The sequence below is a fragment of the Microchirus variegatus genome, assembly GCF_963457635.1.
Source record: "Microchirus variegatus genome assembly, chromosome: 1".
NCBI classification, from domain to species: domain Eukaryota; kingdom Metazoa; phylum Chordata; class Actinopteri; order Pleuronectiformes; family Soleidae; genus Microchirus; species Microchirus variegatus.
Window position 1 is genome coordinate 43,506,342 of NC_139802.1, and position 26,121 is coordinate 43,532,462.

The 26,121-nt window shown below is 41.2% G+C and overlaps 1 protein-coding gene across 1 annotated transcript in view; it reads left to right on the forward strand.

The window, feature by feature from the left end:
• arrdc1b (arrestin domain containing 1b) overlaps window positions 1-24,333 on the forward strand; it is a gene marked incomplete at its 5' end in the record, with an annotated part of 31,075 nt that extends 6,742 nt beyond the window's left edge. Inside the window, 7 exons of the mRNA XM_083910336.1 lie at window positions 12,004-12,114; window positions 18,233-18,283; window positions 19,997-20,151; window positions 21,374-21,556; window positions 21,657-21,833; window positions 22,632-23,070; window positions 24,147-24,333. Coding sequence (XP_083766462.1) covers window positions 12,004-12,114; window positions 18,233-18,283; window positions 19,997-20,151; window positions 21,374-21,556; window positions 21,657-21,833; window positions 22,632-23,070; window positions 24,147-24,229 — 1,199 coding nt within the window. The 3' untranslated portion in view covers window positions 24,230-24,333. The remainder of the gene's footprint in view (window positions 1-12,003; window positions 12,115-18,232; window positions 18,284-19,996; window positions 20,152-21,373; window positions 21,557-21,656; window positions 21,834-22,631; window positions 23,071-24,146) is intronic.
• Between the last annotated feature and the right edge of the window lie 1,788 nt (window positions 24,334-26,121).

Here is a 26,121-nt window from a genome sequence, read left to right on the forward strand (position 1 = left end):
CTTGTCGGAAGTTTAAACTGGAACACCCTCTCAACTCGGATTTTCCAGCTCAGAAAGTGGTCCACAATACTGATAATATCAAGACGCGACGATTCTGCGATAATCAAAGTTTAAAAATGCAGGATTTCTCTTATTTATTCACAACATAGAGGTAAAAGGTCAAAGGTCATAATGTAGCTTTACTCCACCATTGTCCCGCTGTAAACTCCCTCTTCTTCTTCAGTCTGGTCACTTCCATCTTAAGATTCCCCCTCATTCATTCATTTATTCATTTGAGCAGCGCCACCGTGAGGAGACATGAAGTAGTGACTGAACTGTTTACTTTAGAGCGCCTTCATTTGTTCATTAAAATATCGGATTACCGAATCAAATCAAGCCCAACACAGGATTCCAAAATGGCTGCCACTGGCGTCAAAAGTAAAAACACGTACACAGAGTACGGATCATGTTACGCCGTTTGTGTGAACAAAATACTGAGTTGTGTTTTTGCTAACAGTGGCTAACCACGGCTATCAGTGGCTAACGATGGCTAACAGTGGCTGACACTGACTAACAGTGGTAAACAATGGCTAACACTGGCTACTCAGAATCAGAATACTTTTATTATTCCAAAGGAAATTTTTTTGACGTAGCAATAGCTAACAGTGGCCAACAATGGCTAACACTGGCTAGCAATAGCTAACAGTGGTAAACAATGGCTAAGGGTGGCTAAAAATGGCTTAACAGTGGCTAACAATGGCTAACAAACAACAACAGGGATAAGATCAAACACAACAAAAGAAGGTGTCTGTCTTGTACAGAGCAGTAACTACGGATAATCTCTCTGTTAATTGATTGTGTTTAATGTGTTTGTTCTGTAAATGAGTCAGAAAGACAGAGTAGTAAAATATCGACCCGCGTTTCTGAAACCTGGAAATGATGATGTTCTCAAATGTCTTGTTTTTGTCCAAACAAACCAACGTGATTCAGTTTTTATTGATTTCTTTGTTTACACGGAGCAAAAGGAAACTGAGAACATATTCACATGTAAGTCAAAGAAACTTGTTTTTAATTATTGAAAAAAAACGTAAGCACTCCGGTTCAGCTCATAAATGCAGCTCTAATATAATCTGTGTTTATTGAACATTCTGGGAAGCAGCAGTTCCTGGACTCTCTCTCTCTTAAACGACTAAAGTGCCTTAAATGAAATGAAATGCCTGGTCATGTTTCAGCTTTTTAAAATACAGTACTGTGCTAAAGTCGTATTAGACCGCCATTACACAGTATAATAAAATAACTGAAAAAACAGCTTCAATCTGGAGTTTCTTCTACTATTTCATGTTTATTCAACACGTTTGAGCATCAACGTACACACGATGTAGAAGTTAAACCCACTTAGGGCTTGTTAATATATACTAACGCCTACTTTCACTCACTTAATCCCAGTCCTAATGCCAACGATGACAGAGTTGACCCAGTCCTGCACGCGCTGTGTAAATAACCCTAAATGTGTTATTGTTCAGATTCTTTCTTCATATTTGTCTTAAGAAAGAAGTTGTTCTTTAACCCTGAGTGTGTCACGAGGCACAGATCTGTGCCGCAGGTGCACCCTTGGTAAATCGCTGTGGCAACAATACACAACTCATAATGTGGATATAGTGGGTTTTTTTCTCGACTTTAATCTAGAATTCTCTGACTTTAATCTCAGAATTCCGACTATAATTTCAGAATTCTGACTTTCTGACTTTAGTCTCACAATTCTGACTTTCTGACTCTAATCTCTGAATTCTGACTGTTTTCTCAGAATTCCAACTTTCCGACTTTATTCAGAATTTCGAATTTCTGACTTTAATCTCTGAATTCGAACTATAATCTCTGAATTCTGACTTAAATCGTAAAATTCCAACTTTCTGACTTTAATCTCTGAATTCTGACTATAATTTCAGAATACTGACTATAAACTCAGAATTCTGACTTTCTGGCTTTGATCTCTGAATTGAGAATACAATCCCAAAGTTCCCACTATAATCTCAGAACTTCGATTTTCTGACTATAATCTGAAAATTTCGACTTTCTGACTTTAATCTCTGAATTCTGACTACAATCTCAGAATACTGACTATAATCTCAGAATTCCGACTTTCTGTCTTTAATCTCTGAAATCAGACTACAATAAAAGTTCTAACTATAATATAAGAATTTCCATTTTCTAACTATAATTTTAGCATTCCGACTTTCTGACTTTAATCTGAGAATTACGACTGTAATCGGAGAATTACGACTTTCTGACTTTAAATCTCTGAATTCTGACTGTAATCTTAAAATACTGACTATAATCTCAGATTTATGACTTTCTGGCTTTAATCTCTGAATTCAGACTACAATCCCAAAGTTCCCACTATAATCTCAGAATTACGATTTTCTGACTATAATCTGAGAATTCCAACTTTCTGACTTTAATCAGAGAATTCCGACTGTAATCTCAGAATTTCGATTTTCTGACTATAGTCTGAGAATTCTGACTTTCTGACATTAATCTGAGAATTCATGCTGGGTTTTTCTTTTTGTTTTTCTTTTTATTAAAACTTTCCTTCAAAAATCTTTTTTACACGTGTCCCTAATCCCATACAGTTTAAATGCTCTGTGTTCTAGGGGTTAATATTGTTTTTTAGTACCAGTTGAGTCACAGTTTGAAACGGTTGGTTTGATTCTGAGAGAGTTCGCCAGCTTCAGTCAGAGCACAGGTCAGATTGAACAATACATGAAGGCGTGGCACTTTCCATATGAAACCACAGATTAGAAAAGTTCCGTCTGTCTCCTGAACTTTGCTCTGTGATTCACCGCAGTCACAACGCTTCATTATTACTTAACTCACTCACAATATAAAGGGATTAAAATCTAATCTGACGGCCAGTAAACAAAACAACAAACAAAATAGTGTCAGGTCATCTGAGGAGAACGAGGGCGACGTTTGAATGTAGGTCACTGTCGACATGGAAACCATCGAAAGTGATCTGAGGAAGTGAAGGAGATGAGTTCTGACTCCAGAGAGGAACACACACACACGCACACACACATTCTTGTACTTGCCACATACTGAGGACCAGCATTTCTACTTTATAAATCAACACAATTACAAATATCTACTTCATGAATGACATCTACAAAGAACTACTGATTGCAGTACCATAAAATGTCTGCGGGTGGAGCCCCAGAGCAAAAAGGGCTCCAAAACTTTTTCGATGTTTTTTTTTTTTTTGTAATTTTTGGTCCAAAATTTGACAAAAACGTCATACTATACTATGTCGTCCAAAATGTGAAAAAAAAACCGTCATGCTATACTATGTTATGCTACCAAAAAAATTTTTTTTTATAAGGAAGTGATTTCAATGAAAACAAAGTGAGGACTGGCCAAAATGTCCTCACTCCGTAAAAATGACCTCAATTTGTAGGTTAAAAACCCTCACTGGTCCTCAGTATTGCGCAAGTACAAGAACACACACACACACACACACACACACACACACACACACACACACACACACACACACACACACACACACACACACACACACACACACACACACACAGAGGGAAACAGAACTATGAATGGTTTCCTCTTCACGTTACACTTTGTGTTTGAGCGTGCAGATTACAGATTACACGTCGGCTGATTGATGTGTGATGTAACCTCTGTGCAGGGATAAGCCTCTTATACACACACACACACACACGCACAGGTTACTGTTCTCACATATGTGTGTGTGTGGTTAAAGGTCCAGTGTGTATAATTCATTTCCGATTGTCTTAATATTTTATAATTATACAATCACCTGATTAAATCATTTGTTGTTTATCCAATAATCCAGAATAATCCTATTACAGTGGCCCACAGGGGACAAACTAAACACCTTTTTGAGATTTAATAAGATCGCAGTTTATTTTGAAAGTTACAAAGCAGATTAAAGCCGCACTAGAGGAGTTTTTAGCTTTAAAGGGACAGTTCAGTTTTTATATATACTGTATGTTCTATGTTTGAGGTATGTGGAGATTATATTTGTGGCTTTATCACACCGTTTGACAACCTTTTCTAACAGGAAACTGAAGTTTTATCACATATATATATATAAACCGCTCAATCCTCCCCCACACCAAACCCCGTAGAAAAATCCAGCGATTTTACCGCACAGCACCAAGGACGTGTTGCTCCACCGCTGCCTCCATCTGTAACTTTAAACGTGTTATTTTATGACTTCTGTGTTTGAAAACCTTCGTTTGGATTAACCTCGGCGACCAAAACGTCGTAAACAAAGCGTCCGTGGACGTGCAGCTCCTGTGTCATTGTGAGCTTTAAGTCGACGTTTCTTTTCTATGGAATTTGGTGCAGGAGTGAGATGTTTACAAAGCGAGTCAAACTTCAGTTTCCTGTCGGAAGACGTTCTGTTTCTAACAGTGAGATAAAGCAGTGGACGTGATATTCAAGCTAATGTAGACTTTATTAGCGGCTAAACCGTCCCCTCGCCGGTTCCTGTTGCTGTGTAGTTGTTGTTAATGAGCGAATTGGTTCGTCCTCTGAGCGTCTTCGTCTCACAGAGGTGACTCGGGACACGTCTGCACCAACAGTCCTTGGCTCCGTCCTTTTTTTATGGATCAGGTGATCGGGTGATGGCCGTGTTTGACATGTCTGTCTGTCACTGACGGCAGACGTCGGGAAGTCAGATGAGAGGGAGGAATGGGGGGGAAAGGAAGGAAGAGACTCTGGGAAAGTGAGAGGGACTAATTGTTTTCAGCACTTAAAGATTTAATGAAGGTCGTTAAAACTGAAGTGTCGGATTACGCCGCCGCTCTGTGGCGACCGAGCGAACGCCGCGACCTCAGTGCTCTCTCTGCGCGAGGAGTGAGAATTATTCCTTTGTTTTGTTGTTTTATTTATTCTTAAATTTAAAGGCACAGTTCAGTGTTTTTGTGGTATGATAACATTCCCTGTGCTGAGAGGCTGCTAGAGCTGGGCAAAAAACAACAAAAAACAGGTTATAGCCACTTAACACTAATTTTATAAAATCATCCCCAATCATCATTAGCTTGTTGTGTATTAGCATTTTCCAACAGAAAATGAGTGTGTCACGAGGCACAGATCTGTGCCGCAGGTGCACCCTTGATAAATCGCTGTGGCAACTACACAACTGGACATAGTGTTTCTTTTTTTTTTCAGAATTCCGACTTTCTGACTTTAACCTCCGAATTCCAATTTTCTGACTTTGATCTCAGAATTCTAACTATAATATCAGAATTCCGACTTTCAGATTTCAAAATGATAATTCTATTTTCTCAGAATTCCAAAATTCTGACTTTAATCTCAGAATTTTGACTTCCTGAGTTTTTAATCTCAGAATTCTGACTATTATCCCAGAATTCCGACTATGATCTCAGAGTACTGACTATCGTCCCAGAATTCCGACTATAATATCAGAATTCTGACTATTTAGGCTGAATCCCAATACCACCCCTTAGCCCTCCCCCTTCCCCCTACCCCTTTGTCAGAGTTCCCCTTGGCCCTCAAAACAGAGTTGAGGGAGCGAGGGGTACGAACGTTCCCCTAAGAAATGAGACACACCTCCATTACGTCATCACGTCGTCCGGACTTGACGCTCACGGACTGCTACATCAACAAGCCGATGCGATGCGATGCTTGTTGATGTAACAATCCAAAAATGCCGTCCTAACAAGTAATGTTTGGGCTATTTTTCTGTTTTTACGACTGTCAGCTGCTAACCAACGACATCGGCGGCGACGCTGTGAGGAGTGTTCACACACACAGTTACAACGACTGCAGACCCGCTGCATTACCATAGCCACACACACACACACACACGCAGAGGGAGAAAGCTGCTCGCAGACAGAGCGGAGGAGAGCGGGGACAGAATCTCCTGTTCTGTCCTGAAGACGTAACTGTGCACTCCGGCACAATTTGTTAATGTTAAAAAAATAGCGATAGCAGCTAGCTAACCACTTACGAAAGGAACGCCGGGATAGCATCGGCTACGACTAGCTAGTAATTCAAAACAAACTTGACTAGTGATTCAGAAACACCGTTGACAATTGAAGAAGACCGCAATACAATCATTACACATGACTGTCTTTATTAAAATACTGAAAATACATTTGTGCGAGTCTTTAACGGCCAGCTTTCAAACTTCGCTGACAGGTGACGCGGCGGAAGCTGCGAAATTCCTCAAAGCCCTCCGTTTCAAGTGTGGTCCTGAGGAAGCTTCGTTTCGAGGGCTACGTAGCCCTTCGGCTTGGCCCTACCCCTTAACCCTTATGAGAAATGAGACAGCACTACCCCTCACATGAACGCGCAAAAACAAGGGGTAGGGGGAAGGGGGAGGGCTAAGGGGTGGTATTGGGATTCAGCCTTAATCCCAGAATTTCGACTATAATATCAGAATTCTGGCTATAATCCCAGAATTCCGGCTCTCTGACTTTAATCCCAGAATTCCGACTATAATCTCAGAATTCTGACTTTATTCTGAGAATGCCAACTATAATCTCAGAAATCCAATTCTCTGACTTTAATCTGAGAATTCTGACTATAATCTCAGAATTCCAACTTTCTGACTTTAATCTCTGAATTCTGTCTTTTTTCTCAGAATTCATGCTGTTTTTTTGTTGTTGTTTTTTTTAGGAATTAGGAAACAGAATCTTAAAACTAATTTACGCTCCACACCAAATCCCATTGAGAAAATCAGCGATTTAAGCTGTGAGCGACGCAGGAGCCGCTGGTCGACTGCTGCCTCGTTTTGACCGATTGTGTCACAGAGGTGAATCCAAGTGACGCTGTTCAAACACCAAAGTCACAAAACGCCACATTTGAACTGACTTACATGAAGCAGCAGTGCAGCAGGAACGCCTGTGTGCTGTGATCTAAAACGGCTCATTTTCTCTATGGGGTTTGGTGTGTGAGAGTAAACAGCTTAAAAAAAAACGCAGGTTTCCTCCTGGAAAAGGTCGTCAAACAGTGAGATTAAAGTGTGCAAACACATTCTTAAGATAACATAGACTTAATGTAGCAGGTGAGCCTTTGTGGCTGTGGTTAACCCACTTCAAAAAAAAAAGCCAGACTAACCCTTTAAACCCTTTTAAAACTCTCTGTTTTATCTGGATGACAGACCCTTATCACACACACACACACACACACACACACACACACACACACACACACACACACACACACACACACACACACACACACACAATCTTTTTGGGAGTTCCGATGGCCCTGATTATGCAGGAATGTTTTAATGACGTCTGAGGACAAAGTTTCGGTGCATGTGAGGAATGTCGACATTTTCTCTGTTGTGTTTGAGAGGGTTTTTGTTCTTGTGAGGTCCAGACCTTCACTCATCATGATGACGATGATGATGATGATGCAAGAGGCTGAAACGTCTGACTTCATGGTTTCTGTGTAAAAGCTAAACACTGCGTTTCTGAATCTGTAAGAACGATATCTCAACATCTTCTTGAGGGAATTCTTTCACATTTGGGCGGAAGCGTTCACTTGTCCACAGGTCGCAGAACCCCACGGTGGTTTGTCCCATCCGTAATCGTATGATAATCACCCATAAATATGATTTATTTGTCCTCACCGCGGACGCTTTTGCCTCGTCATCACGTTTGTTTTCACGAGTCATCGTTGAAAGCAGCTGCGTGAAGCGGAAAATGTTGACTTTTTCCATCACTTTGCTGTGGTTTGTTTTGCCATCTGGGCTGGACTACTTACTGTGAACTGATTGTTTTGGTGGCGATACAGTCGACCACAGTCTGTCGTGTGTGTGTGTGTGTGTGTGTGTGTGTGTGTGTGTGTGTGTGTGTGTGTGTGTGTGTGTGTGTGTGTGTGTGCGATCGCTGCTGACTGTGCAACAAATAGCCCCTCAGGGATAATGATAATGAAGAAATAACCATTCTGAATCACTCTGACTGGATTAAGTGTTTTTTAAAGTAACTAAAACGAGTTCTCCGAAGCATTTTGTGGACTATTTTCATCACGAATTTGACGTTTGGATCGTAAAATGTCAGAAAATATTCAGTTTTAATGATTTCTCTGTTACACGGAGGGAAATATTTACTTTTAATGGGATAGTTCGGAATTTTGGACATAAGACCTATTTTCCAACTCAGCCGGTGTGATGGAGACGTTTTCAAGAAATTTCATTCAGTTCTTCTAGTTGCCGAGTTCGCTGGTGCTATGGCTAGCGCAAGTCAATGGTACCTGCTAGCATGGCATTAGAAACGCTCATACCGACTCCACAGTGCAAATCAATTGTAACGGCAGACTATCGATGTACATATCTGTGTTGATAGAATGTTTGAAATAAAACCAACCTTGCAATTTGAAGGATTTATGTCTCAGCAGCAGCAGCGCGTCATACTTCCTGTTAGGCTATGGCAGCGGCGGACTGATTCCGAAAGAAAGTAGTCCCTCAAAAATTCATGCGATGCGAGGTTAGTTTTGTTTCAAATATTATTCTATCAACACAGATATGTACATCGATAGTCTGCCGTTACAATTGATTTGCCTCGGGTGCACTGTGGAGTCGGTGTGAGTGTTTCTAATGCCATGCTAGCAGGTACCATTGACTTGCGCTAGCCATAGCACCAGCGAACTTCTTGAAAACGTCTCCAGACGTCTCCATCATACCGGCTGAGTTGTAAAATCGGTCCAAAATTCCGAACTATCCCTTTAAGACGCTGAAAAACTCTCAAAAACTACTATCGCAAATAGTTTAGGGGATTGATTTAGTAACAGTGGTTGGTGGGCTGAGTGAGGTGTGGTTCTTCCTTTTTTGTCTTGCACAGATGTGACCGAACCGACGCCTTCACTTCCTCCATCAGAGAGACATCTCTGGTTTAATGAAACACGACTGAATATCAATGACGGAGCGTCTCGCTCGTATCCGTCTGCCCACACACACACACACACACACACACGCACACTGAACATCATGAGCCGTAGTAGTTGTAGCACCGGGATCGCATCCAGACGGAGAGAGAGGATCCTGGAGCGACTCGGTGTTTTGGTAACAAATGCAGTCAGCTGCTGAGTCAGAGCTGCTGCTGCTGCTGCTGCCTCTTCCTCAGTCAGTCGGTCTGCCTCAGGCTACGCTTTGTTCTGCTGTAAATTCCTCTGCTGGCAGAGTAATCCACCGTGAGGGCAAGTTAGGAGCTGTCGGTGTCAGAAAAACCAAACACTACTTTTAAGAGTTTGCACTGCGTGGATTTTAGTCTCTGAATAGCGTTAAATGTTTGTCAAGGACAATTATCTGAATATACTCATACTGGCACCAGTCCCTAGTCTCTATAGACAGAAAAAGGTATAGTATTACTGCTTTATTTTACTGTTGGAGACACTTTTGCAACTTTAAAAATCCACTCACTCTCCCCACACCAAAGTCCATAGAGAAAAAAACAGCAATTTTTAACATCACGGCTAGCAATAATTGTTGAAGACGCGCATGACGTCATGTTTACGTGCCACTACACCGGTAATCCAGGCGCTGTTTACCAGTTAGCTCCGTTAGCTGCATTAGCTCCTTTTAGCGCCTTTAGCGCTAGCCTACAGTGGAACTGGAGCGGTCTGTTTATTAAACGAAAAGAGCAGCGCTACAAATAACCAGCGTACCTGTGAACTGCGTATGTGTGCCTCTGTTTTTAAAGTTTAGCATTACTTTAGAGCAGGGGTCACCAACGTGGTGCCCGCGGGCACCTGGTAGCCCTCAGGTAGCCAATACGGTGCCCGCGGGCTCACTTCACTTCACCTCACTTGCATGTATCCGTATGATCGCTCAGTAAAATATCTTTGATATTGTTTATAAAAACTGCTAATCGTTAGGAGTAAGCACTGGAATTAATGTGTATGCAGTTTAATGCATAATATTAATCATTTAAATGTTAAACAAAAAAAAAATGTTAATGTGGTAGCCCTCCATATTATTCTTTACCCTTAAGGTAGCTCTCATCTCAAAAAGGTTGGTGACCCCTGCTTTAGAGACTCATTTTAACAATCCGGCGTCACGTAAACATGGCGTCAAACCGCCATTGACGGGTTAACGTTTGACAGCGCTAATTATTTTGTGACTTTGGTGTTTGAAGTCCTTTGTTTTAGTTCACGTCAGTGACACAAACTGACCAAATGAGGCAGCAGTAGAGCAGCAGCTCCTGTGTCCCTGTTAGCTTAAATTGATGATTTTCTCTATGGACTTTGGTGTAGGCGAGAACGAGCAATTTATTCCTGTCTGGCTCCATTTCGACTGCTTTAATGGTATTAAAAAGTCTTAATTTACCACCTAATATCAGAAAGTATAAATGTAAGGCCTCCTAAAAATGTCATTCCATGTCATTTATTTGTTAAAACTACTCGCGCCCGAGTTCCCTCTTCAAGATGGCTGCTCCTAGCATCAACGACACGAAAGTTGTTGTTTTCACCGTTTATTTTCTTAAAAATTATCTGTATTTTTGTGTCGTACGCACAGTACAGTATCGTACATCCTACTTATGTTACTGTGGTGTTTTTATGAGTGAAATACCACTCAGTAGTGTGTTTGTCAAATGGACAAAGATTAGCTTGCTAGTTCGCAAAACCTAGCTAACAATACTCAGCAAATATCCCACCTGTGAAGTTCTGTGGACACTGAAATCAATTTGTTTTCCAGTAATTGTACAAAAACCAAGTCTCAAGCATGTATTGAGAGAAGTAAACAAGTTTAAAATACACATTATGTGTAATTTTCTTCCACTTTCAGCTCGTTTGTATGAGCTGGTTTCCAGCTAATCATGCTGCTAATTGTTAGCATGTCGATTCCGACTCTTATACTGTTCATTAACTTAAACATATATACAATTATTTAAGATGACAGCATATGTTTTGAGATTTTTCTTTGCACTAGCTTCTTATGTTATTTCCACACATTAGCCAGCTTTTGACTCTGTATAGGACGATTTCAGTGCGTTTTAAAAGTCCCGTTTTAGTCGTAATCTCACAATATTTATTTTTTTGTGAACATACTGTCACTTATGTCTTGTCACTTTAGTGTTTTTGTCCGTGACGACTGTGTGAATGTGACGTACGGAGAGGTGTTGTTCTCCGGGCATGAACGAGGCAGATGGCCTGAGCAGCAGATTGCATGTTTAAATTAATGACCAAATAAATGGACACTGAGCTGTGGACTTTTTATATTTTTTTTATTTTATCTTTTTTTTTCACTAAAACCAATGGTCCCTCCCTCTTCCACAAAACTGTGCCAACAGACCTGCTGGTGTGGAGAGAGCAGCCATCTGCCATCTGTGTGTGTGTGTGTGTGTTGTCTGATGCCAGAATAACAGGATTCAGCGTTGGTATGAGCTGTGACAGGTGAAACCCAAATCTGCGGCCTGATATTTGTCTGTTTCCTGAGAAGAAACTGCAATACATGTCGATTTGTAAACTGCTCGCTCTTCCGCACCAAACCCCATAGAGAAAATCAGCGATTTAATCTCCGAGCGACACGGGAGCTCCTGGTCGACTGCTGCGTCTTTATGTAAGTTTGTGTCACTGAGGTGAATCCGAATAAAGGATTTCAAACACAGAAGTCGCAAAAATAACACGTTTGAACTCGGTGAAGGAGGCGGCAGTGCGTCGACGACTCCTGTGTGCTGTGATGTAAAATCGCTGAGAGAGAACGCAGGTTACAAGGTGACACAAACCTCAGTTTCCTGTCAGAAAAAGGTTGTCTAAGAGCAAAATAAAGCAGCAAATGTATTTCTTAAGATATCATAGACAATGTACATTTTATTAGATTAAGTGGCTGCAATCTGTTTTTCCACATTTTTATTGACCAGACCATGATTTGAAGGATTTGTGCAAACATTTCACCGAAAATAGAAAGTGACTCGATCATGAACTCATCCGTCAAGAAAGTTTTTTTTTTTTTTTTTTTGCTGATTCGTCACTAATGGAAACCGTTTTATCTCTCTTCTCGTTTCTTGGCAGCGATCAAGGTGAGCTGTCAAGGCTCCTGTGGAATCTCCAACAAAGTGAACGAGACGTCATGGAGCGTGGAGGAGCAGTACTTCAACAGAACGCTGTCTGTGGCCGACAGAGGTGAGGACAGTTAGTGAAAAAACACTTTTTATTTTTAGTTTTTATAGTTTTTATGGTGGCATGTCAGGTCTGATCGTCAGTAATGTAGCACTTTTCTGGTGATTCTTTACATGCACACACAAAGAAATGGATGCAGTCGTCAGTTTTCCTGTTCTTGGTCCATAAATTGTCTGAAAATGCTAAAGAAACCAAAAATTTCACTTTTTTGTCACAGAAGAGCAAAGACACCAGATTATATTCACATTTTAGAGGCTGAAATCACAGCAACACTCAAACTTTTCAAAAATATTTGATGATAAATGTAGTTGTTGTAGCCTTATATGGAATTTTAAATCACTGTGACATCATATGTTCAGCGCCATCTTGTTTTTTTGTGTGAAACCAGAAGTTAACCATATTTGGAAGAGAGGGGGAGGAGCCTGTCCATATATACCTGCAACTATGCACCTGTTGGACTGTTAGCATTCAAATGTTGTCGCCATGTTTACGAAGTTTACGAGATGAGTCCACGTCAACGTGTGAATTGGAAAGTTTTTGCGTTTACCGATGTTTTCCTGTGACGCCATAGTTTGATATTTTGTTCAGAGCCATCTTGTTTTTTGTGTGCGAAACCAGAAGTTAACCATATTTGGAAGAGAGGGGGTGGAGCCTGTCCATTTATACCTGCAACTATGCACCTGTTGTACCGTTAGCCTTCAAATGTTGTCGTAATGTTTACGAAGTTTACGAGATGAGTCCACGTCAACGCGTGAATTGGAAAGTTTCGGAAAACTCTGCGTTTACCGATGTTTTCCAAAACGGCGTTACTTTCTCTACAGAGGGTGATTTAATATATAGCAATTTTAGTCGTACAGAGTTCGTAATCGTGAAATAAGTCTGAAAAAAAGGTTTGCAACAAACAATTTTTTTCCTTCTGTCTTCATTACATGCGATTGTGGTTTTCGCAATTTAACGCTAATTTAACGCAATATTGAAAAATGTTCAGCATCATAATTAATTCCATAAATACTGTGTTGATTGTATAAATCAAGTGAAAAGTCAGTTATTTTTACTCATACACTTCCATAGAAACCAGTAGCGTCGCCCCCCGGTGGACATTTGAGAGAAGACAGGTTTCAGACACTTCCACATTGGCTTCATTTCGCTGTGACGCTCTCTGAATGTCACAAAACACACAAAGCGTCATATCGTCTCTCATCTGAGAGCGCTGACATGTCGGAGTCTCTCTAATCAAAACAAAACATCGCTGTGTAACGCGAGCGAAGGCTCCGCCCCTCCAGCTCATTTGGCTTATGGGAAATATGCTGCGGCAGGATTAATCTCTCAGCAGCAGCAGCAGCGGCAGTGAGGAGATAAAAGCCTCAATCAGGCAGAGTAACAGTGTCCAGCCTGGCTGTCTGCACGACGCCTCCCTGAGGTCACACGTGGTTTCCAGCGGTGACTCATGAGAAGACTGGACCCGATCCACAGAGGACGGCTCGTCTTTTTCTTTCTTCTTTTGTTTCCGCCCCCTCGAGGCCTCGGCCGCTCGCCTGTGCAAGTCAGAGCTCACGGGACGGTTATTGTTGAAGCGTGATCTTCCATCTTTTGTAAGGGTTGCAGATAAATCCCACAGCAGATTAAATCGTGACGTGAGACAAAATAGGGTCTTAGATTTCAGACGTCGTGATATCGTGATAAGGTATCACTACATTTGTGAAACACGCTAAATATTATGAATTCAATATCCTAGATATTGATTTACAAATACAACGAATCAACTTCATACTTCATGTTTCTGCTTCAGTGGTGTTTGACCTTTTTGATTCAAAGATCACCGTCACTGGGCGGCAGATTGAAGAGGAACAATGTGTGGTTCCGTCCTGGCCGTGAAACAATGGAGCGGATCTTTACTCTGGCAGGGATCCTGGAGTATACATTTTCCACCAGTCTACATGTGTTTTGTGGATTTGGAGAAGGTGTGGTGGGTGTTTATGGTGAGGGGTGGAGGGGGGGGGGGGTCACTTCTCAGGGTCCATCCAATCCCTGTATGCCCAAATCAAGAGATGTGCCCGAATACTCTGCGGTATGTCCGGTGGATGTTGGCCTCCAAATTCATGGACAGGATCTCCAGGTGCTGGAGGGGTTCCAATTTTGGTGGCCATTTTGCAGATGATGTGGTCATGATAGCATCACTGGACCGGATCGGGGGTTTGAGGATCAGCACCTCTAAATCAGAGGCTATGGTTCTCATATCAGTAGTATCAACCGATGGATTGCCTACTCCGGGTGGAGTCTTTACCCCAAGTGACGGAGTTTTAAGTATCTCAGGGTCTTCATGGATGAGGTAAAAAATGGAGCTTGAGATTGGTTGGACTGGAATTGAAAGAGCGGGAGTGCCAAAAGGCAACGCTCTAGATCTACTGGTCCATCTTCGGTCCTACTTTCACCTCAAGACCGAAAGAACAAGATCTCAGGTACAAGAAGCCCTTAGCGATCAGGTGAGAACAGCAGAACAGCTGCTTCTTTGTGTATAAAGGAGCCAGTTGAGGTGGTTTGGGCACCTGGTTAATGATGCCACCAGGCCACCTCCCTAGGGAGGTGATCCTAGAACATCCAACTGGGAGGAGACCTTTGGGCAAACCCAGAGCAAGGTGGAAAGATTATATCTGCTGTTGGCCGGAGATCACTTATGGATGCCTTAGTCAGAGTTGGACGATGTGGACGAAAGGGAAGTTTGTGGCCCCCGAGACACGATCTTGGATGATGATGGATGGATGGATGGACATCACTGGGCAGCAGATTAGACATGTAGACATAATACTGACATGTTTACATTAACACCGGGGTGTGGAAATGTGTGGAAAAGCTAACATAAGCAGGCTACGCCTACCAAACAAAACATCCCAACCTCCGCTGTATGTACTCTAGTCAAGGCTCCGCCCACCTATGTTTTTGTTATGCTACTTGTGTGTAGCATAGCTGCTTATGTTGCAACATTTGGAACTAAACTTATGTTTTCTATAGCCTGAAAACATTTGTACATTTTTTTTGGTAACAGTGCGACACTATGTAATAGTTTTGATAACAAGTAAAAACAAAAGTTCGTCATTATAGGTGTTTTTGTATTGTTGCTAACTTTGGTAACAATTTTTTTAACTTTTTAGCATTTTTTTTGGTTAGCATTGTTAGTAAGTGTTGTTTTTATGACGTTAGCAACATTAGTGCATCTGTTTTCTCTCACGTTTGTCTGTTATAGGGGACATCGTCTAAATGCTTACACATGTGGACCTAGCAAGGACATTAGGCTCCGCCCATTCATGTTTAAAAATAAATTTGAAAAAAATCTAACATTGAGCATAAATGAGGCGTAAAGGTCGGGTCGGTAACTGCGGGAAAAAGCTGCTCCACACAATCCACCTTCTCCCATATCTGCTGCTGCAGTGTCGTGACGACACATCGTGAGAAGGCGGGGTCAGTTAGTGACGGACAGGTACGTTAGCCAATCACTTAGCCAAGGAGGTGAAGAGGATGACAAAGAAATGACTGAGCGCAGCTTTAAATACAACAAAGAACACGAGTCTGGAAAGTGTAGCGTCTTTATCTTCTTTTTTTTTTTTACCCCTTCCCAAGTGCCATTGTTTTCCAAAAATGGGCTGAGGGACGCTCAGAGATCCAGACAGGAAGTGTGATATACACACACACACACACACACACACACACACACACACACACACACACACACACACACACACACACACACACACACACACACACAAGCCAGCCTGGCTCACTGATAATGTGGTATGCCACAGATGCTTTGGCGGTTGGCAGCGTGCACAGCAGTAACGATGATGTCACAGTCCACTCTTCATCCTGTCACTGTTGTTGGTTAATGACCTTCACAAAGTGAGGAAACGCCGTCCCTCCCACTGCTGCTGCTGCTGCTGTTATCTGTACTTTTATTCATGAATACCATTTCACGCATCTCTGCACAAATTGCAGGTATTAGTGTTAGAAAATTAATTCAGTTTTGCTAATGTTTGTTTTTTTTATTCTGCACCAAACCCCATAGAGAAAACCAGCGATTTCAGCTCACACAGTCGCTGCTGCTCTACCGCTGCTTCGTTTGGTTAAGTTTTTGTCGCTGAGGTGAATCTAAATAAGTAAATTTGAAACAGTAAAGTGACAAATGAATATTTGAAGTTACTGATGGAGGCGGCGGTGCTGTGATGCAAAATCGCCGGTTTTCTCTATGGGGTTTGGTTGCGGGAGAGTGAGCGGTCTACTGAAAGATGCAAGATTATACACGGGGCATTGTCTTTAAAATATTTATTCTCAGCAGCTGACGTAGATCTTATTTCTTCAGTTATTGTGAAGTGGATAAACCTGTTTTTTTTAATATACGGTTTCAGCCGTGTCACCTGTGTGTGACGACACTGACTCTGTACAAGTGCACTTCAAAAACGTCCTCACATTGGCCCTTTAATGGCAGTTCATCTGCAGTGCTGCTGCTGCACCTGCACTGCTTTAGAGCATGACTGCTTCTTCCTCTGTGATGCAAATGAACCGACATGCACGCGCACACACACACACGCAGAAGTGCACGTGCACGCACCACTTCTCAGGAAACAGAAACTGAACGGAAAAAAGTCGTTTTCTTCGTCCCCAATGAGTCAAGACGAGTTTCTCTCTCTCTCGCTCTCTTGGAAGAACTTTTTTATCGCACAGATCATCTGGTGAATCAATAACCGGGTTTACTGAGGTGTGACGGAAAAGAAGAACTGCTCTTGTTATCAGTTTAATGGACCGTGTGAAGCTGTGTCAGCATTTAAGCTTCTCCAAACACTTTGGAAACTTTAGCTCAGACTTTAAATTCAGCTCAGTGAATATAGAGAAACTACCTATTTCGAATATTGACAATTAGCTTGCTTGCTTGCTAGCTAGCTAGCTTGTCGTTGTTGTCCGTTGTCACTTCAAAACAAACGTAACGTCACTCTTGTCGTCTTCCGTTGAGCTAAGAGGGCTTTGGTGCTCACAGCGCCCTCTGTTGTACGTTTTGGTAATGTAATTTCAAACCTGTCTGATGCACTTCTAGGCTGTTTTTTGACCTTTTTAACAGGTTTTTAGGCCACAACACAAACAAATAAGTCTAATTCTGGCCCTACTAGGTTAGTTTTTTAGACCAAACCATGCATGCAGTGATGTAGTCCCCAAACTTCACTCAGATTAAGACTTAAAGGGACACTTCGGCAAAAAATATACATTCTTAAATATTATTTTAGTCGACATCAAAGTCCCTCCGTTATGAGTAAAGGATCTTATATGTATATTAAATATAAGAATATTCCAGCTCTGTAAGAGAAAGTCACATAAACACAGCAGCATTGCAAGGATCTTAAGTTTGTTCTTCACTTGACTTGAAGTGAAAAAATGGGTGAAACAGCCCTTTAACAAGCCTAATATTTCCCATATATGAGCGTCCGTCGCTCTGATGCCCATATTACAGGTTATTAAGTTGATTAACCGTTTAGTTTACTCGTCGACAATCAAAAATAATCATCGGTTTCACCTAAACCAGTGGTTCCGTGTCATATTGCACGTCCTACGCGCCGTTTAAAGATGATTATCAGGGCGTGAAGACGTCAACAAACGAGATACATCGGCGTGTTTCAGCGTCTTATTACAAACACGTGAGGTTATTCAAAGCTCCAGTGAGTTATTCCCTTTATTACATTGACTAAGAGGAGTTGACACAGGTTTTGTTGACGTCTGCCTCTCACTCAGTGAAAGTCACTCATTAACTTCCCTGAGAAGAGCTGCAGCTCTGCCAGAGAACACGTGTCGCTCGCCTCACGCCCTCCCGACGCCGCTGACCCCGGGAGTTTCACTCGCCCTCTTTACATTCACCGCTCGCTGACAAAAGCCCGTTTGTGCCTGAAACTCCATCCCAGTGGGAAAGTAGGTCCTGTTTACTCTCCAGTTTCCACCGCGATGAGACGCTGTACGCGCACACGAGCGCTCGAAGAATCCGAACTAGAATCTCCGCGTTCATGTTTGCTCTGAATATCTTAACGTTTCCGTGTAGTTTGTGATTAAATAAATCACTGAATGTCCATAAATGTGTCACTGATTACAGGAACGCTGGCGGCAGGCGAGCACAGTTTCCCGTTCCAGTTCATCATTCCACGTGAGTGCACCTGCCTGTTCCTCTGTGACCTGGCCACGCCCTCCTGGTCCCTTTTAATTCTTATCTCATTGTTTTCTTTTCTTTTGTTGTTTGCTTTTTTCTTTTTTTTAATCAGGAGTGACATCAGCATCTGCTGCTGCTGCTGCTGCTGTGATAACACAGAAACTTTTCCACTGTCCCGGCCTTTGTGTGTGTGTGCGTGTGTGTGCGTGCGTGATAGTGGAAGTGTGTTACCAGTTACCTCATTAACATACACTTGTAAAAATGAGGACGTTTTTCCTGCCTCTAGCTTCATAAACCACAAATAAGTTCTTATATGTGGAGGACTAAACCTGATATGTCAGGTTTAGTCCTCCATATTTAAGATAGGGTTAAATAAATAAATATTTAAGATATTTAAGTATAAATAAATAAATGCATAAATAAATACATGCATGAATAAATATATAAATAAAATAATAAATAAATACATAAATAAATAAACAAATGCATGAATAAATAAATACAGAAACAAATAAATGCATAAATGTATAAATAAAATAATAAATACATGCTTAGATAAATGCATGAATAAATATATAAATAAAATAATAAATAAATGTATAAATGAAATAATAAATAAATACAGGAATAAATAAATACATGCTTAAATACATAAATAAATAAATGCATGAATAAATATATAAATAAAATAATAGATAAATACAGAAATGAATAAATGCATACATGTATAAATAAAATAATAAATACATGCATAAATAAATAAATACATGCTTAAATAAATAATGCATAAATAAATAATGCATAAATAAATAAATAAATATGTAAATAAAATAATAAATAAATGCATTAATAAATAAAGGGATAATTTCATCCTCAGTAAAAACATGGCGACTCAAGAAAAACAACATTTTAGCCACTTAACTATAGACATACTAATAATAAAAGGTCTATGATATCTACATAATATTTATAGACAACCTTTTCTTGAAGGAACTCCAAGTTTGCGTCACTTTGTATGCCGCGCACTCTCCCAAACCAAACTCCATAGAGAAAATCATTGTTTTAAGCTCACACAAACACAGGATCTGCTGCTCTACTGCTGCCTCGTTTGATAAGTTTATGCAACTTGGTTAAATCTTAACGAGGGATTTTAACCCGCCGAAATCACTCGATAACACAGTTGAACTTCCTGACGGAGGCAGCAGTGGATCAGCGACTCCCGTGTGCGTTCATGCAAAACGTGTGATTTTCTCCATGGACTTTGGTGTGGGGGCGTTACAGAGCGACACAAACCTCAGTTTCCTGTAAGAAAAGCGCGTCTAACAGTGAGTGAAACGTGTGATAAAGACATCGTACGCTAGTCTGACACTAGTATTCCCATTGTCCCCCTGGTGGCCATGTTGTGCTCACACGGAGCGTGTTGTTGTCTTGTTATCATGCACTCATGTCAGGCGTGGGCAGCAGCACAGGGGCTGGACGGGGTTATTTATAGTGCTCTGTGTAGTCACTGTTTAATTAGTCTTCATGTCCCCAAACTTTTCCCTCCCCCTCCTGTCAGACCTGAGGGGTGTGTGCTACTGCCCCCTGCTGGCGGAAGGGATATTTCTCACTGTTAAAGAGCCGGAAAAGTGCAGAATTCATGTCTGAAAATGTCAGTAACTGTCCACTGTGTCACACTAACACCCGCACCACCGTCCTCCGTCTCCACAGCTGCTGTCCCGACGTCCTTCGAGGGACCGTTTGGGAAGATTTCGTACCGCATGGTGGCGACCATCGACACGCGCCGCTTCTCCAAGGACTACAAAATCAAGAAGCCCTTCTACTTACTCAACCTGCTCAACCTCAACGAGGTGCCGGACATTGAAGTAAGTGTCCACCAGGGGGGTTTCTAAGGTCCAGGTTCATGTTTTGATCCTCCAAATCTACATACCTGACTAAAATCACCATCAAATCTATTATGGCTTATGTCTACAATATCTTTTTAGGCAGCCATTTTTAACATAAAAAGAAAAAAGTTAATCACTTTTCTGCACCAAAGTCACTTTGGAACACCTTAAAGGTGCCATATGTAAGAATGTGGCCAAAAAACGGTTACTACACTCAAATTCAAAATACCGAGGTCTTTTAGGTTTCGTTTTCTGACGTAACTGGCAACCCGTGGTTGCTCGGCAGCTGAGACTCTACTGACCGCAATGATTGGTAGACGGCGGTAGGTGGCGCCACATGCCAAAAACATGATTTCAAAACATAAACATGATTTACAGTCTGCAAAATATTTTTTTCAAGGCAAATATTTTGTCTGTACTGTTGTTGTTGGTGAGTTCAGTTTGTCATATGAACATTATTCCTGAGTCTCTGTGACATATTAGGAGGATTTTATGGCTTTAGTTGCTTTAGATTTATTACATAATGCACCTTTAATGAAACATTCCAGGTGCCGAATTCACTAAATAACATATTTGACCCTACAGATGGAGGCAGAAGTGGATCAAAAACTCCTGTTTGCTGTGATGTAAAATTGATGATTTTCTCTATGGGGTTTGTTGTGGGAGAATGAGATGTTTTTCAAAGTGACACAAACTTAGTTTTCCTGTTGTGAAAGTTTGAGATAATGCACCAAATGTGAGATTTTATGAGGTGGCCTTTTGTTTAAAGGTGCATTATGTAATAAATATAAAGCAACTGGCCATAAAATCCTCCTAATATGTCACAGAGACTCAGGAATAATGTTCATATAACAAACTGAACTCACCAACAACAACAGTACAGACAAAATATTGACATTAAACAAAATATTTTGCAGACTGCTAATCATGTTTATGTTTTGAAATCATGTTTTGTCATGTGGCGCCACCTACCGCCGTCTACCAATCATTGCAGTCTGTAGAGTCTCAGCTGCCAAGCAACCATGGGTTGCCAGTTATGTCAGAAAACAAAACCTAAAAGACCCCTGTATTTTGAATTTGAATGTAGTTACCGTTTTTGGCCACATTCTTACATATGGCGCCTTTAAGGCTCTAAAATCAGTTTCTCCTCTTTGTTCCCCATGAATCCTCATTAGTGTGACTCTCTCCGTTGTCTCTGCAGCTTCCCAACTGTGCGGTGACGACAAAGAAGTTCAGTTACCTCCTGGTGAAGACGGGGACGCTGATGCTGAAAGCTCGCAGCGACCTCAGGGGCTACGTTCCCGGTCAGGTCATCAAGTTGGCGACGGAGATCCACAACAAGTCTGGGAAGGACACGGGATGTGTGCTGGCCAGTCTCATACAGGTAGACACTGGACATGTATTTAAACTGAGAGAGGAGGACGACATGGTTTAAAGTGACTCTCTAGTATTATTTGTTGGTGTGTTTTATGGTTTCACATCAGAAAGTGACCTACAAGACCAAGCGACCTTTGTTTGACCTGCGGACGATCGCTGAGGTGGAAGGAGCCGGAGTGAAAGGAGGAAAACACGCGGAGTGGAGGGAGCAGATCATCGTCCCTCCTCTTCCTCAGTCAGCGCTAACCGGCTGTAGCCTCATAGACATCGACTACTTCATCCAGGTCAGTTTAGTGACGTGTGACTCTTTTAAAATCAACCACTCAACTAAACTAACCCAAGTGTATCAGTAGCATTTTCAAACAATCACAATTTACCTGCTAGCTAGCTAATGTAAGATAATATAACAAACATTACTGTTGACGGTTGTAATGCTAGCTCAGTAGCGACGTCCATTATAATGTCATCTGTTTACTCCATTAGCTCTTAAGTTAAACTCCATTAGCTATTAAGTTAAACTCCATTAGCTCTTAAGTTATACTCCGTTAGCGTTTAAGTTGTACTCCGTCAGCACTTAAGTTATACTCCATTAGCATTTAAGTTATACTCCACTAGCTTCTAATTTATAGTCCATTAGCTCTTAAGTTATACTCCATTAGCAATTAAGTTATACTCCGTTAGCTCTTAAGTTATACTCCGTTAGCTCTTAAGTTATACTCCGTTAGCTCTTAAATTATACCACATTAGCACTTTAGTTATACCACGTTAGCACTTTAGTTATACTACATTAGCACTTTAGTTATACTACATTAGCACTTAAGTTATACTACGTTAGCACCTAAGTTATACTACATTAGCACTGAAGTTATACTACATTAGCATGTAAAACAGCTTTGCTAAACATCTATAAAATCATTTATAAGTACACAACACAGCTCCAACACCAATGATAAAGCATTAAGACCATGTAAGCGTCATGCTAATAACACAGTCCAGAACTCTGTTGTTTGCGGCTAATTTTAAGCCTTATATGTTCAGGCTAATTGCTGTGAAGCTAATTCAGGCTCATGTTTTTCTCACAGGTGTCACTAAAGTCTCCAGACGCAGTCGTCACTCTGCCCATCTACATCGGCAACATCGCTGTCAACTTGTCTCCGTCGAGGACGGTCCCCTCCACTCCGGACCGCTGCGGCGCCGCGGGCGTGATGCCCAGCGCCCCGCCGGCGGAGGACGAGCCAGTGGAGGGCGCAGGGGGCGTGGTCAACGAGGAGATACCGACAAAGAGTCACTCTCAGCAGGATCCCTCGGGTCAGCCGGTCACCATGTCGCCCAGCGCCTTTAGCTACGCGCCGGGTGCAGCGCTGCCGCCCAACCACAGGCGGCCCGACGCGTCCGCGCCGCTCTTCTGTGTCTCCACCGGGGCGACCATTCCGTTCTTCACAGAGGGAGATGTGACTCCTATACCCACTTCCTGTTCCCTCATTCTCCCTCCGGAGTACAGCAGCTGTGACTACCCTCACGGTTAGTATGTTAGTAAACCGCTCACTCTCCCATACCAGGGTCCCAATCAACGATTTTACCTCACAGCACACATAAGGCTGTTGATCCACTGCTGCTGCCATTAGTCAATAAAATGTCAATTTTGTGACTTCTGTGTTTAAAATCCTTTGTTTTGGTTAATTTAGGTGACACAGATTTACCTAATGAGGCAGCAGTGGATCAGAAGCTCCTATGTTTCTGTGAGCTAAAAATGCTGATTTTCTCAATGGGGTTTGGTGTGTGAGATTAATGCGACATTTTAATCCTCAAATGACTGAAGAGGGTCGTACATTTTGAATCTGGTCCCTATGTATTATATGTAAAATAATTTATTATTATAAAATTATTAGCATTATGTTATCAAACTGGCATTTAAAGGGTTAAAATCCCGATAATTATTCAATATTTGATGGTTTGTTTTAAACCATAGTATTTTTAATAGCAGTTTTTGGAAGTGGACATTTTTGTTCTTAAATGACTGGAGGGTACGTTTTGAATCTTATCCCCATTTGCTATATGGAAAACAAGTTTTTTTTGTTTTTTTCATAAAAATTATTAGCGTTATGTAATCAAACTGCCATTTAAAGTGTTAAAATCATGATAATTATTCAATATTTCATCATGACTGAAGATTTTTTTATCTATGCTATTTTTTATAGTAGTTTTTGGAAGTGGTCATTTTTGTCCTTAAGGACTTAAAGGGTAGTATTTTATTTTTTTTCAATTTTTTTAAAAATCTGATGCTACACAAAAACTATTAATGCAAAGTCAATAAGATTGATGTCGTTTCTGTTTTTTTTTTTTTCATAAATAACATCAGTGACATCAAGTAATCAAACTGGCCTTTAAAGGGTTAAAATCCTGAAAAATTTTCAATTTCAGGACTAAAGTTTTGTACGAAAAGGAGAACACAAAATATGACTCTGTAAAGTTTTTATAGGAGTTTTTTAAAGTGGAGATTTTTTTCCTTAACGACTGAAGAGGGTAGTAAATTAAACTGAAGCCTGAGTCTTTTCTGACGAAGCTAAAATCTGTTTTTCCTGGCCTTCCTCCTCCAGAGCCGCCGCCCACTTACGAGGAAAGCTGCAGTAACGCCAACTCCAGCTTCAACAACGGACAGGAGACGGGAAGCGGCTGGTGAAGCGTCCGCCCTGGCCACGCCCACTCGCACCTGTCTGCTCTCGACAAATCAGGACGGACGTCGGGACGGACACCCCCCCAAAGATTTTAGTCCCTAGAAAACAATGGACCTTATCTTATATTAAATATAAGAATTTTAATGTCGGGATCGTGACAGACACGAAATCACTGTGCCTGAGAGACGTCTTTTGGATCGACGCGCAGCATTTTAGAAGACCTTCTAAAAGTGTGTCCTTTAGGGGGCGGGACAAATGTTTTTTTTTCCCCTTTTTTAAAACAATTGTTGCATCTGTGATGCTTTGAAAACGTCTTCAGTCGGAAGTCTGACGACACCCAAAGTCCCACTGCTGTGTGTGTGTGTGTGTTCTTGCACTCGCGCATACTGAGGACCAGTGAGGGTTTTTAACCAACAAAGTGAGGACATTTTTACAAAGTGAGGACATTTTGGCCGGGGCCTCACTCAGTTTTCATTGAAATCACTTCCTTAGGTTGTAAACATACTATACTCGATCCTCAATTTGGTACAAAAACCTGTTTTCCAGTCCCGGTGTATCACACACTTTGTGCTCTGGGGCTCCACCTGCAGACATTTTATGGTACTGCACCCAGTAGTTCTTTATCGATGTCATTCATGAAGTAGACATTTGTAATTGTGTTGATTTATAAAGTGGAAATGCTGGTCCTCACTTTGCCAGCACGTTTACCTGGTCCTCAGTATGCAGTACAAATACAAGAATGTGTGTGTGTGTGTGTGTGTGTGTGTGTGTGTGTGTGTCCTCATCATGAGCAGGACACGGTCGTCGTCACCTAAAGGGATAGTTCAGGTTTTCTGAAGTGTGTTTGAATGAGGTTTTGACAGAGACCCAGCCCAGGACTGTTTAATCTCGCTGTTTGTGTCACTCTGTAAACCGCTCACTCTCCCACACCAAACCCCATAGAGAAAACCAGCGATTTTACATCACAGCACACAGCGGTTGCTGGTCCACTGCTGCCTCCTTCACTGACTTCAAATGTCTTATTTTGTGACTTGGGATCGTTTGAAATCCTTATTTCAGATTAACCCCAGTGACTCAAACGTACCACACGAGGCAGCGCTACAGCGGCAGCTCCTGTTTTCCCCCCGTGAGCTAAAAATGCTTGTTTTCTTAATGGGCTTTGGTGCAGCAGAGTTTCCTGTTAGAAAAAAACGGTGAGATAAAGCAGCACTAATTGGATCTATCAGGATGGACCAGGTTGCATAAAACTAATTTAAACCCCTTTGTGTGTCTTTTAGTGACCATTTTAACAGTTCCGACCATTTGTATTTTTTTAAATCCATCACAGAAAGGCTTTAATGAGGAAATGTCTTATTATTTATATATATATATATATATATATATAAATGACTGTGCAACCAAAACAAAAAAGAACGTTTTTAAATTGTTTTATTGACCCAAATTAACCACTTCCAATATTTGCATATTGGTTTATGTTGAAAATACGTATATGTACGTACGCATTTTTTTCCCCCCTCTGTACCAAATGTTGATAAAAATGTAAAAAGTTAAATTTAAAGAAGACCACGTACACTGACATGCTCTGGTTTGGTGGTAAATAAATCACTTTGTTCATACAGACATATCTTTTTTTTAATCTTTTGTGTCCACTCACTCACATAGACTGTTGATCTGCTGTCCTAGTCTGCCCTCTTGTGGCCATTGCTGGTAATCCCTGGCAGGTCTGGTACTTTGTGGACATATGGGATACAGATTATTATTATTTTTTTCTGTCTTTTCCTTTTTTTCTGTAGAGGTACAGTTTTTTTTATTTGTTTTTAAAAGTGGGAATGCATGAGTTATTGACACAGTTAACCAGAAACAGCCTAAAAAACAGAAGTTTGCCGTTTTAAATCCA